A 13,739-nucleotide genomic window follows, 5' to 3' on the forward strand; every position below is an offset into this window, starting at 1 on the left:
ATATCGGCCTCGGGTCTCTGTCGATGTCTCCAGTGACCGGAAAGATCTGTTAGCATATAGATACATAGAGCAAGAACAAGATTAGGAATACAACTCTGCAGGGTCCGGGCAATCTCCCTTAGAGCAGATGGTAAAAAGTTTAGCCATCTGTGAGAGACTCAGTATCGAGAGAATAGAGTTTGTGGCTAAGGAATCTTGTCAGCCAGTTTCCTGGACGTGCTTGATGGAAGCTAAACCCGGGAACACCTCGGCATACCCCCAGAGGAGCTAGCTAGCTAAGTCCTATCTCTTTTATAGCACCTGGAAATTGCCTTTTCCTTCTTTTTCCTGATTGAGACCTGCCAGTGTAGGTGGGACACAGGGGGTTTGAGGTCAAGGCAACAAAGTGAATGAAAAGATATGCGGCAAAGACTATTCCCATCTGCTCCACCTGAGAAAGTCTCAGCCAGAGACAAAACAGGAGATAACAGACAAGTGCGGTGGTGACGAGCAGCTTCATCTGATGGCGAGACGCTGTTCCCACGACAGTGAGACGCAGACACCTCCAGCTCCATCAAAACAAACGCTGCTCTTAAATCCAAACATACCTTGACATGTGTGTGTTTATAGAAGTGTGTGCGTGTCAGCTCGACCTGAAACAACTTGAACATAAACCTGTTATCAGATGAGTAATTACACACATGAATCTTCAACTCAAGTCCAAACTGCGACGATCAGATACTGGAAAAAGTTGGTCAGTATATTATCACAGTGTCGTGAGGAGAAAAAAGGGGCAGAGATTATCTTCTGTCAGATTACAGCGACGGTTGACTGGAGGACACAGAGGAGGCAGACATGGCGGTCCACAAACGCACCTCCAGAGTGCTTTCCCACAGCCCCTGTGACAAAGAACTACACATGCTTTTAATCCCAAACATACACATTTATGTTAATATTACTAAAGCTTCATGAAATTATACTTTGTCATCATTGTTTCATTCATTCTAATAACTTTCTACTTGCTGTAATCCATTTGTATGCAGAGCAAAGTCCCTAACTACAATCAACTTTTCTGCAAATGCTTCAATGCTGTACAGTTCACTGTGGGAATATTAAAGAAGTGCTGTGGTTGAAACCAATTACAGAAAGAAATATTTTTTAAACATATCTGGTACACACAGACAATGTGTTTTATCAAATGACAAACATGTGACAAACAATTTTTGCAGGAGTGAAACTAACAAAGAAAAATTCAGGATTTAAATAATGTTTAATTCATGAACAAATAATCAACCATCAAGAGAAAAATCAGCCGGTTCCATTGTCAGTATTTCTAATGGGATGACACAGAAATTAGTGAATAAACTCAGAACATAATAATAATGTATATTTTTATAATAATATTTCAAATCTTAGTATTGCCTGCTGCAACACTACTTCACATAATAACTATGAGTTCTACCAGTTTGATATTCACTTCTCTAGCAACAAATGTTACATGCTTTATAAATGTTTTAATATTAAATAACATTGAACACAGACTTAACTTGTTGTTTGGTTCTTTACAATTACTAACAATGATTTATCCTGGTTTGAATGATAAAATCAAGACAAAACAACATGTGATCAGCACAGACCTGTGGACCATTCTCGTGGTCCCGGTTTAAAATGTTAACTTGGCTGCCTTCAGAGGAGGATCATGGGCCAACACATCATGAAGTTAAACATTCTTTCAAAGCTCCAAATAATGCTTCTTGTTGAAGCCTTAAGACATTTCATCGTAGTGGGAACTTTGAGGGAAATGTCAACTAATTCTGGATACCAGGAGTGAAAACAAGAGGATAAACTGGCCTTTGACTGTTGGCCGCCTGAAGAGCTCGGCGTAGCAACCGTGATGATAACACACTCAGACACTGTGACAGCAGCCGGGGAACAAAGCTTGACACCTCGAGCCCTCCTGTCCTCCTGTAATGCTCACTCGTCGTCACCAACACTGCCGGGGAGTCGGCACCCACCCACGCGCAAACCAGCTCCTTGCCTGCTTTCTGACTTATAACCTGCCTATATTAAACCTCACACACAAGAGCAATAAAGTTGGGATCAGATTGTGGGATGGAAACTGCCGACTGAACGCCGCAGCCTTTATTAAGCCGTCTTGTTTATGAGAGGAAGCAGATGTTCGCCACAGAAACAAAACAAAGGAAAAGAAGACGGTGGCGGAAATGAGACCTGTTATCTGCACGCCAATGGACAAGTGGTCAAGAATATAGTCCGATTTTCTGTTGCCACAGATTTGAAATAAATTGTGCAGGCTTCAAAAACTGCTATTTTGGTGGCGACAAATGAGTGGTGTGTTGCGTGCTTGCTGAACGCCACTCGCTTGCCTTTGCACACACAGCATGGTCACAAGGTCCTTCTCTGTGTTCCTAACCTTTGAAATTTTGCTTTTTTTCAAAGTGTGAAATGTCCACATGAATTATCTTCACACAAGTGTGTGTGGTTTTAAGAAAAAAGAAGCTGCCTCTCAGACAAAATAAAAAGACAGTAGACAATATAATGGTTTGAAATGCAACATATTGTGCTAATTTAAACTAACGTATTAAGCCAATAAAATGTAACATTTAGACTTTTTTCATTTATTTTGTAATAATTGGTTTACCTTCAAACCGTTTTGACTCATGTACTACAACTCTCTAGATATTATTTTAACGTATGCTTTGTTACAATGTCAGTGGCTTCTGAGATACAGCAAATCCAGTTGATAGTGTGCATCAATACTGACACTGAACTGAACTTCATTTCTGCATTAAATTAAGCATTTAAAATAAATACAAATTACATAATTGAGTACGAATCTACAAAAGTTTTAGAAAAGGAACTTGAAATTAAATAAAGATATTCAGAAATGTGTAAAATTAATCTTAAGTAAATAAAACGAATCCATGTAAAACTAATGTTATCATTTCCTTTTTGAGGCATAGTGGTTAACCTACGCTTAAATGAAAGGCTATACTCTGTAAAAGTACCACTGTCAGAGTGAAGATATGAAAAGGTGCATTTTAGGCTCGACAGTGTTCGTCAGTCGACACCACGCCTGGTGTCATAGTCGCGCTGAAATGCAGTCGTTAGAGATTCCATCTTGCAGAAAGTATTCCACATCCACACAGTACCAATGTATAATTCAAAACAAATAATGTGATAGAAGCCGAAATAAGAAACTTTCTTACGACCATCACTTGCGAATATGAATAAAACATAACGGCATGGACGTTTTCTATTTAGAGTGTAAAACCCGATGACATCGGACAGTTCAAGCCAAAAAGCTATTACGTGCAAATAGCAGGTTTTATGAGAGGCGCTGAGAAGAGCAATAAAAAAGATATTAAGGCAGTAAAGCCAAAGAGGCAACAAATGGGAGATGTTGTGTGACACCAGATCTGTCATCATAATGGCTGCGAGCCCACTAGAGACAACAGTACAAGCCAGAGACGATCAATATTTACCAAGCTGCATCCTGGAGGAGATATTCACGTCTGATGAGGCTCTTTAATGATATCAATAAATATCAATATCCAACAAATATGTACATAAGTGTTCTTTGTCTGGCTAGAATGGAGAAATATATCTTCAGAGAACACACACAATATACTGTAAGTTTATGACAGTCTAGTCTAAAGCTACAAACAACAAGAAGTGTTACAGAGAAACTAAAATAGTTTCAAATATGTGTTCAGAAACTAGAGAAAATGAGGAGACAATAGGAGACAAAACATGGATTCTTACAATAATTCAAACAGCACAAAGATTTGTAATCAGATATTTTTTCTGAAGAAAACAGCACAAACCTTAGCATTTTCACTCAAATATAATTCAACGGGTAGAATTGAAATTCCTTATGATTTTGTGTCGATAATAATCACTGATATGTCAATTAAGTGGATTAAGGTTGAGCAAAAATGTATTAAAAATATACATTGAATATAAAATAAATAAAACCGATTTTTTTGACGCTCCTCGCTCCACAGATTTGCCAAATGAATGCTTTAATGTCTCTTGATGGAGACAGAATTCAACGTGAGAATATTGCACCACCGCGTGGTTCGTTAGCGTCACTGCATCTGTTTACTGTTGCTCGGTTACTGGCGGTGAAGGTTTTTTTCAGTCCAGAACCGAAAGAGAGAGAATGGCTTCACGCAAGAAAATGGATTTGATACATCAGAACGCGCTTCATGTGGAGATGATTCGAAAAGAAGAGAGACATCAGCAGCTGCACACAGAGTTCAGCATCAACCCCTGCCGGAAGCGTAAGAACAACTTATCCACGCGCCATCAAAACTTTATCAACGCACAATTCATAAAATAATATGTATTTTATTTAACTACCTACACTTCTACATCAATAATACAGACTGTCCGTCACCTCAAATCTATACACGCGTGTTGACTTGTTCATTTTACCCATCATTCAATGCGTTTGTTTTATATACACTCACGGATGTTTTGTTTCTTTTGAACACATGGACCATCAGTGCACATCCTGGCAGACAAGCCCATGTCGAGGAGAACAGAGGAAGTTGTTGTGGAAAACAGTAAGTAATACATTATAATTTCTGAGATGCAACATTGAGACTCAATACATTGATAGATCATCAATACTGTTGTTTTTTTGTGAGAATACATTGAAGTTCACCAGATACAATATTCAGAACATAAAACAAAGGTATATATTGTTGAAATGTGTAAATGTTTATGTTAGGGCGGGAAATACGATTCCTTTAAGTCACATTCATGTTGCACTTTGTGAGGCAATTGTGTATTTTAAATAAAACACAAATTGAATAGAAATCAAGGAAAGATTCACTTGAATCTTATGATTTATACTTTAGTGAAATCAGTGTTTACTAAACAAGTCATCAATGTTTAATTTTTCAATTGCATTTTCTAGTTTAATATGCCTTATTAAAATTATTGGTTCAAAGTAAAGATTAGATAAAATAAAGTCACTAGCAGCCATTGGAAATGACGACACTGTATCATCAATCCACATCCACAAATAACTAGTATTTACTTCTTCATTCCCCATCTTGGTTTTTACCAGAATGGCCACCGGCTTAACAATATTATATTATCCTCCAACGATGGATCAGATTTCATCACAATCCTCCACCTCTTTTCTATTTTTCTATGATCAGGGGGTTAATGATCCGTTTCAAATTCCTCCATTAGCTCATAACATTAAACAGCACGTGCATTCAAAGTTAGTACATTGGCAAAATAAAGTTCTTCAACAAGACTGGTGGTCGTTTCTTTACAGCGGACTTCATCAGAACCTTCCACGAGGCTCGTCAGGAGCCCACCAAGAAATACACGAGGCCGCAGACGGAGAGCCAGGAGATTGGCTGGGTGTCGACTCCGCTGGTGAGCAAAGCTTCGATTTTACACTCCTAATTGGAATTGAGGAGATAAACCACAGGGTGTAAGCGCGGGTCCCGCCGGGGCTTGAAGGTCCTGAGCTGTGAAACACACTCCCGTCGATGGTAGGAAATTGAATTCCTCCACTGGAATGCTGACCGCTGCGAGCCCCTTACCTGATGCAAGTGAATGTAAAAATGATTATTGCAACAAGTGGAAATGCAGGGCTGGTTCAATTGAATTGAGAACCTGACGCATGGAGACGTTAACAGGTCCTATTGGTCATAAGTTGAGACATGAAACTTTTAGGCATCATCCTTACCTCATTTCATGAAGCTTTGTTTATATTTTAAAGAGAATAAACGTGTAATAGCGTCACTTAATATCAACCTCTCGTCCTACAGGTTCCAGCCGATCGAAGCGACAACCGACTGAATTTTTACAGGCGCTGCTCAGACGTGACCAAGCATCAAGAATCTGTCCTGAATTCATCAAATTAAACATCGTTTATCAACATGATTGAATCTGATGGTTAGTGTGAGATACTCCAGGACCCAAGTCCAGTATAATGGTTGTCCTTTTTTAAATTCTACTTCTTGATGTTCTTGTGTTTTGTTTTCAATACACCATGTGTTTTATCCACTGTTAGATCATATACACTCGTGTTTACCATTATTGGCACCCAATGAAGTTCAGGTACATCATGTGTTATATCGTCTGTAAAGAAATTCTCGAGTAAAACATATTTTGTCTAAGAGCAAATGATAAGGGGAAAATGATAAACAAATGGGCAAAAAAACCTGCCGTTTCACTGACATTGACACGCTTTGCTGTAAAACAATACGACTTACCTGTGGTAAATAACAAATGTACGTGATAAAAAGTCTGTGCCCATGTGACATGAATTATCCAATGAACGAATACTTAAATCTGTTGTCCCATATTTCTTTGTTACAATGGTGAAAAAAGCTTGACAAATGAGCGATTTATGATCACTTTTATAGTGTAAACACATCATTCCTGTATAGACTTACTGCACTGTATGAGCGAGTGGCAAGATGGCCGCCCGTATACACACCGCTCTAGTGGGCGGCAGCAGGCGGAGCGGTGTCTATGTATACATGTATGTGGGTTTGACACCCCTGCTCAAGAACCTCAGTGGACTTGGGGGAAAGCGTAAGACTGATTAGCAAAGTCTTCGGGGGTTGGTGTGAATTGTGGAACAAAACCCACGTCAGAAATCTGAAGACCTAAAACACCATACTGTGAAAACTAAACCAAACAGACGCCATTGTTGAAGAAAAATACATTCTTAAGACAGATGAAAATGCTTTTTGACAATGTGCACCAACGGTTTGTTTAGAAAAGTTTAGTTAAACATGGGGTGGGGGATGCCCTACACTGCGGGCTACATTTTGTACTGGAGGACTTGACCATATCATAGGTGTTATATTCCTACAGGAAGATAAAGACCCAAAGCAAACCAAAATGGTTATAATCTTGTTTTAAATGGTTAGCAATGAGTTCAGATCTTAAACCAATTAGAAATCTTTGCTATAAGTGAGATGAAATCTCACAAATAAACCCGCAGAAGTTCAAGAGTTTGAACAATGATCCAAGAGAGTGGGAGAAATTACAAACGGAGTGTGAGAACCCTATTGATGGCTAGAAGGAAAGTTTGAACCCATCATCAGTGCCACTGTTTGTTCAACCAAATATTAATGTGGTTTTGTTAATGCGGTTATCTATTCGTTTTAATCACATTATGCAAGAAAACAAAAACACTTTTCTTTCATTGGTTACTTTGGACCTCCAATTAAAAGATTTTGATGATTTCAAATTATGGTGTATTTCCATTTGCTTCTGTAGACATTTTTCAAGTTATGCAAACAAATGAAGGGGTGCCATTATGGTTAACATCCACGCTTAATGCCACGTTGATTTGGACGTTAAAGTACATTTGTCTCCCTATATTCATACATATAGGATATAGTGTGCGCGTATGGCAACTTTAAGATGAGTGTATGACAGGTTCCAGTTGGAATCCCAAGTCTTTGAACACAACGCTCCAGAACGTTCTCCAGTTAAAGGAGTTCAGCTAAAAGATTGATGATTTAGCTTGGTTTTTAGGCTAACAACCGATGACAGTAAACAAACAAAGATCAGTAAGGTCAGTTAATAAGATGTTTAGTTTGAGCAAAAACATAACAGAACACATCGATGTTTTTGTGAAGGAGATCGGGGTATGATTAAAAAAAGGATATGAACAATGGAGAAAAAACAAGGAACAGAATACATGAAAGATATTTTCCACATGTCCCTTTTTCCTTCATCGTAGGACCTCCTGTTAATTCAATTCCGCTGACAGCTTTGAAAAAAAATCAAACAATATCCTTGAAGGTGATGATGTAAAAGTCCATTCTCTGTGCTCTTAATGACCTTTCATCTTCTGGCGCACTGACTTGCCTGGTCGCTTCTGGAACAGAAGATTGACATTTTATGAGCAAAATACTTTAATCAATTTCTGAAATGTTTGATAAACTCACGTTTTGTTTTCCTCCTTTGCCTTTCTTTCCTCCTCCCTTTCCATGAGCTACTTTAGGACGGAAACTAGACACGTCATTGTGGCTGTCTTTGGTGTTCCACTTCTTTCCGCTCTTTTTGCCTCCAAATCCAAACCTCTGGTCCTTGTATTTTCTCTTGGCATTGGCCCTGCAGCAGGAACATGATTGTTTTATATCAGTTTAGACCACTGGATCATGAGACTCTTTAGGAAAATAGAGTACAACATTTCACAGGTACAAGTACTGTACTGGGTTTTCATATCATTGCTCAGCAAGTGGTCTAGCATTACATTCTGAGAAAGTACTAAACCAAGTTGACACTAACCCCTTCTTGTTGACTGCCTTCTTTGGAGCTCCGTCTTTACCCGCTTTTTTGTCATTTTCCAAGAAATCCAGTTTGTCTGACATTCCTGGGGACAATAACAATAACAAACATTTGTTAAGTCCTGATGTTTGTGGCGAACACACATTCATGAGACGGATACTCTCTGACCTTTCTGGTACTTCTTCACTGCCGTCATCATGGCCTTCTTCTCCTTCTGCCTCTTCTGGAGGACTTCTATTTGGACCTGGAGCACACAGATTTAAGACAAAGTTTACAAAACGCTCACCGTACCTTTTGTTGTCTTTTTAAGAACAACAGTAAACTGACCTTTTTGCCAAACTTCCTCTGCTCTCTGATTTTCTTGGCCTTCTCTGAGCGCTCAATTATGGCCTGCTTGACCAGGAGCTTCTTTCTGATCTGAAGGAAGAGAACATATCAGGAGTCAAGAAAATAATTGTAACAAAGACGACGAGCAGTTCCCAAAGTTGTCAACGCGAAAAGATACACGAAGAATCTTCAGCATAAAGGCAAACTTGAAAAAAGGGTTGCAATCTGTCCCTTGAATTATGGTATCCTCTCGTTTGATGAGACTACAAAATAAGATTCTTCTAATAAAGCTGCTTCTTGAAAGACATCAAGTAGATTCCTCCATGAAGGGAAAATATATAAATAAATGAACTCAAAATTTAAACTGTAAAATGTGAACACAAATGATCGTTGTTAAACATCACATTCATCATCATTTATTAAAGAGATTGATTGCTTTCCCCTTAAGTAGCAACAGCTTTGATTAAAGTTCTAATTCTCACTTGTGAAGTGTGTTATACGTTTTTATTCCGGTGCACCAGGGCTCGAGATGCAGTGCAGCTCAGGAAGGCAAAGATTTCTGTCACTACAGTACTCTGCCAAGTAAGCTTCGCCTTTAGTTCCAACAATACCTGCCGATGTTATCAATTATGATCATTTTTGGTATGTCACGAAAACCAATTTCTTTCCGCTATACTTGTATATCACAGACACTATTTTCTATCTATTACTTTTAGCATCCAATTCCAGTAGGGGGCAGTAGAGCATGTGAGGGGGATCTACAGAGCTGCTGTCAGAGTTTTCAGCTTCTAAATTAAATGTCTGGCACAGGTGTGGGAGTCTGGCTCCAACTGTGATCAGCAGCATGTAGGCAGGTGTGGGCAGATATGGAAGATGCAACACTTTTGTAGAACCAACACCAGAGATGAAGAGAGCCAGAGGGAGCAATGAGTCACACTGGCATGTGGATGATGTGGGTTATCTCAAGACACGTGCAACTGGGTTTCAGCAGTAACTGGAAAACAACCTCAGGTGGAAGTTAGTCAGATGCTGGCTCGATTATCATCTGCTCTGACTAGTGTGTTCTGAGTTTTGCTTCCGTCATCTGCATAATCTAGGTCTCATTCAGGGTCAGATCCACAGTCAGGTTCCCATAACCACTATCTGGAAGTTGTTATATAGGTTTTATTTTTAACAAATGTACAGGGTTGTGGTCTCTTAGGTATGTGTGGGAGAAGAGCAGTCCAAGAAAAGCGGATGGTAGAAGGTACACTTACTTGAAAACTGTTCTTTAATCATTACCAACTTTGTTGGTGTTTTTGAAGTAATTGGCAGCAATTAGACAAATTTAAACAATATAGTAAATATTATTAGAGTAAATTAATGAAAAGTATATTAAATAATACTATTGTTCATTTAGTTATACACAATGTGTTAGCAGATATAAATTGCTTCAAAACAAAGCGGTTTGGAAATAGCCAAAAGAGTTGATACAGGATAATTACCTTCTGCATTTGCTGGTCAGACTTGGCCATCTCTGCAAAATAGTCGTCAGGCCTCTTGGTGGAAATGCCGAACTGTTTCATGAGTGGGAGGGAATCAAGCACTGTAGCCTGAGCTTGTCGATAGCTGAAATTAGAGGCCATGAGATGAGAGATAAGCTTGACATTAATTTTGTGAAAAAAAGGTTATCCCATTGATGTTTTAAATAAGATTTTGTTTCAAGTTTAATAATGAATGTGCTCACAAGAACATTTCTCTCCGGAAATCATCATCAGCATCAACATCATCAACGTTTGTGGTAGGTTCCTGGGCCTTAGCAAAAACATCTGGGCCTGGTGGGTTGGTCCGGTCCAACCTCTCAGACCAGGGAAGATCTTTTTTTAATTCAGCAAGACAATGCCTCATACCATCCTACAAGAAAAAACAATATAGAAATAATAATATGTAAATATTTTCTCTATATTGACAATTTAGAAACAAATATCTAAACTTCTACTTACCACATTGTTTGTAAATGTTTTGGGTTGGTCCACCATCAGGTTCATACCTGGTTTCAACAACCCCTTCGCGAAAGCTTCTTGGAGCTGAACCACAGGAAGATAACAATTATTCTAGCATGTTAACTAAGGAGAATGTTGTGTCAATTAAAGTAAAATAAAACATTATTCTATTTTATTCATTATTCTGGAATGGCTTTTAATGGTTTTACATACATGTGTTGTATTTACCTTGTTCCATAATTGAATTATAATTAAAATGTATCAGCTTAATAAACATAACGTGTTCGTATTTGATAACTAACAACAAACATAACACTTGATCACCTCTATCAAAATCCATACATCTGGAAGTACAATAAAAAGTTATCATGGGGAATTAATACAGACCCAAGCCTTTTAAAGCATGTATTTTAACTGTGTGTCGTTTTTGATTGTTTAAGCACTTTGTGACCCTGCTCTGAGAAAGGCGCTTTACAAACAGTAGTTACTTACGTTACAGATAATGACAGAAAATTCACAACCCATTAAAATTGCGCGGCTATATATTTAACACCAAATCAACAATATATTAGTTTAATTTAGTTATTCAATCATAAGGGTAAAACATTGTATTGATAACGTTTGCCGTTGAATTTACCAATATTACAAAAATGGATTCAACAATAAATGGATCGTCTCTTTAGTAATGTTTACATTGAACAAGCCTTAAACAAGCTAGCTACGTTAGCCAACGCTGACTGTGTTCTCACCTCGCCGTCCGATAGTTCACTATCCTCCTCCTCAGATTGCCCAAGAAACTCATCGTCCTCCTCCATTAACTCCATGTTTCCTGAATCAATAACCATTTCAATGGTAATGTTAAAAAAAAAAAGTTAAACTGACTGAGATTCTACTCCTCACATGCACAGAGACGTTCACGTGGGGAGGAAGTATCAGTGTTTGCGGCTCTTCGAGTAAGTCGTCCGAGGGAGACAAATACTAACGATCAAAGGTTCCTACCCGTACGTAAAAAATCAAAATACTTTTCTTTTTATGTTATTAGTATTTGCCAATAGATTAAATTAACAGTGATTATCTTAATCAATTAAATACAACATATTAAATATTATCACACATCTATCAAAACCTATTGTAAGTGCGTGTTTTAAGAACATTCGCATTGAGTTATTGCTAAATTATACTAAATTACCCACATTTGAGCACAAAGAAACCTAGGGATTTGTTATTTTATTTATTCATGTTTTGTATGAATTTGAAAAATTATTCTTCCACCCAACATGACATATCTGTGTTTACTGTCTGTACTCATCAGCCACAGTTGTGTAAATATGTTGTCGTTGGTTTGAACTCCTTTAGGGCTCCTTAAGTTAGAACTCCACTAAGATCAATTTTATTTAGCGTCTAAATTTACACAGCAATCTTGTTGTAAGCTGTATGTTAACAAGGTTTCTTGACTACTTAACTTTCAAGAAATGGATATTTAGAATGTTTCTAAAGTGGATCCACTAACTTCAAACTGTTAACATGCTGGGGTTTGTGTTGAGCTGCCCAATTTCATCTTTAGAGCTCGATGTTGTTCCACTACATTAGCACATGTATTTTGAATCAGGCATAAAACAATTCTGAATTAGGCTTTTTTTATATATATATTTATATAAAAAGATAAAAAGGATCGAAGTCAATCACATCTCCACCTACATTTCATACCCTGTCTTTTCAATCAATCCTATTCCCACTTACCCCTACTATTTAGACCTACTTACCCCCAGTCACAAACCCTCAAAATGGTTATAATAACCTCACCCCTCTTGGCAAATTATCTACTGAAGGATCTACCCTAATTCCTACTTTCTCCTAAATTTGGGGCAATTCCCCTGCATAAATAAAAGCCCTCCAAGTAACATTACTTACACAACCTTGTCCCTGGTAAGCATCTCTGAATAAGATTCTCTGATGTTGCTTGAATGTAAAATGTATGACTACACGTAGATTTTATCTCTGTGTCTGCAGCATAGGTCAGATATACTTTAGTGGTTGGCTCGCGGTTTCCACCCAAGCTCCAGATATGATTGTGTTGTTGTGTCCCTGAGCAAGACCAAGATTGCTTCTGATGGTGAGCTGGCACACAGCATTGCAGCCTACTCCCAACAGTGTGATGGTGTGTGTGAATAGTAAGAGCCATTTAACAAATTAAATTCACAATCGGCTATTACACTTGTTTGAAATGATCTGAAAATAGGTAAATGACCGCATGTTTGCAAATAGGTGGAAGAAGGAGTTAATGCATATTAGTGTTCAATCAACATTTCAGAAGAGGATGAACCATCCCATGAGTGCTGCAGACACACAAAACTAATATTTATGGTGGAGCTGATGTAGCCAAAGAATCCATGGACCTCATCTATTTCAGGGGAAAACTCATTTATTTCCTCAATACGGACCAATGACATGAGATTTTTTTTTCTATATCAGTGGGACTCCAGATGGTTTCTTTTTAGGATGCAGGAGAGACTTCCTGGTGACTAAATGGGTTTTGCGCTTCATTGAAAGTCTTTGAATAGTCAATATTCTCATAAAAATCCACCAGAACCCAGAAATATAAAGCAATAAGTTATGAACATGTTTTTGGTAAACACAAATGGAGTTAACTTTATTTCACAATATTTTAATTTTAAAGTGATATGTTGAGTTAGTGTGTGTGTTTTGAGGGCAACTGTGGTTCAATTTATCGTTTTTTTTGTGGATCATCTAAAATCAGCGTCTCTGAATCAAGTCTTGTAATTCAAGCAGTTACATTTACTTAAATTAATAGTTATAATTGAACAAAATAATTGTCAGACGCTGCAGCCAACCTATTCAACACGCTGGTGTTAGAGGAGCCTCTAGCGGCCCAAAAGTGTACTGTATATCACATTTCAATGATCCTTTTTTCTGGAATGATCAAGAAAACGAAAGAGTCAAGGTCTTTATCTAAAGAAAAACCCTCTAACAGGAAAAGTGTGAGGTTGTTATTGAGGGTGACGGTGGTTCGTGGGGGTGTAGGTGGGAAGTAGGGTGACCTCAAAAGCAGTTAAGAGCTTGGGCAATTATTTTTTATTATTCATCCGTGATTCGACAGGCCACCAGTCGTTCACAAGGCGAGTCCGAACA

The 13,739-nt window shown here is 38.1% G+C and overlaps 2 protein-coding genes across 2 annotated transcripts; one reads left to right on the forward strand and one right to left on the reverse strand.

Moving 5' to 3' along the window:
* The first annotated feature begins 4,162 nt into the window (after nucleotides 1-4,162).
* Nucleotides 4,163-7,428, forward strand: cfap144 (cilia and flagella associated protein 144). The gene is made up of 4 exons (XM_087785359.1): nucleotides 4,163-4,283; nucleotides 4,509-4,568; nucleotides 5,294-5,397; nucleotides 5,796-7,428. The coding sequence occupies exons 1-4, from the start codon at nucleotides 4,163-4,165 to the stop codon at nucleotides 5,889-5,891; spliced, it is 381 nt and encodes a 126-aa protein (XP_087641485.1). The 3' UTR covers nucleotides 5,892-7,428.
* A 133-nt stretch (nucleotides 7,429-7,561) lies between these two features.
* On the reverse strand, nucleotides 7,562-11,524 carry ebna1bp2 (EBNA1 binding protein 2). The gene is made up of 9 exons (XM_087785358.1): nucleotides 11,339-11,524; nucleotides 10,590-10,673; nucleotides 10,334-10,500; nucleotides 10,092-10,215; nucleotides 8,608-8,697; nucleotides 8,449-8,524; nucleotides 8,281-8,365; nucleotides 7,938-8,103; nucleotides 7,562-7,867 (listed from the first exon to the last, which is right to left on the reverse strand). The coding sequence occupies exons 1-9, from the start codon at nucleotides 11,432-11,434 to the stop codon at nucleotides 7,823-7,825; spliced, it is 933 nt and encodes a 310-aa protein (XP_087641484.1). The 5' UTR covers nucleotides 11,435-11,524; the 3' UTR covers nucleotides 7,562-7,822.
* Between the last annotated feature and the right edge of the window lie 2,215 nt (nucleotides 11,525-13,739).

Source organism: Callionymus lyra, chromosome 2 (genome assembly GCF_982586985.1).
Source record: "Callionymus lyra chromosome 2, fCalLyr1.hap1.1, whole genome shotgun sequence".
NCBI classification, from domain to species: Eukaryota; Metazoa; Chordata; class Actinopteri; order Syngnathiformes; family Callionymidae; genus Callionymus; species Callionymus lyra.

Excerpts from the sequence above, each read along its gene's own strand:
- ebna1bp2 (XM_087785358.1), bottom strand. The coding sequence starts at position 11,434 with ATGGTTATTGATTCAGGAAACATGGAGTTAATGGAGGAGGACGATGAG. Across the intron at positions 10,501-10,589 it reads AAACATTTACAAACAATGTG|GATGGTATGAGGCATTGTCT; the intron begins GTAAGTAGAAGT and ends TTTTTCTTGTAG. Across the intron at positions 8,698-10,091 it reads CTGACCAGCAAATGCAGAAG|ATCAGAAAGAAGCTCCTGGT; the intron begins GTAATTATCCTG and ends CTCTTCCTTCAG.
- cfap144 (XM_087785359.1), top strand. The coding sequence starts at position 4,163 with ATGGCTTCACGCAAGAAAATGGATTTGATACATCAGAACGCGCTTCAT. Across the intron at positions 4,284-4,508 it reads CATCAACCCCTGCCGGAAGC|TGCACATCCTGGCAGACAAG; the intron begins GTAAGAACAACT and ends ATGGACCATCAG. Across the intron at positions 5,398-5,795 it reads GCTGGGTGTCGACTCCGCTG|GTTCCAGCCGATCGAAGCGA; the intron begins GTGAGCAAAGCT and ends CTCGTCCTACAG.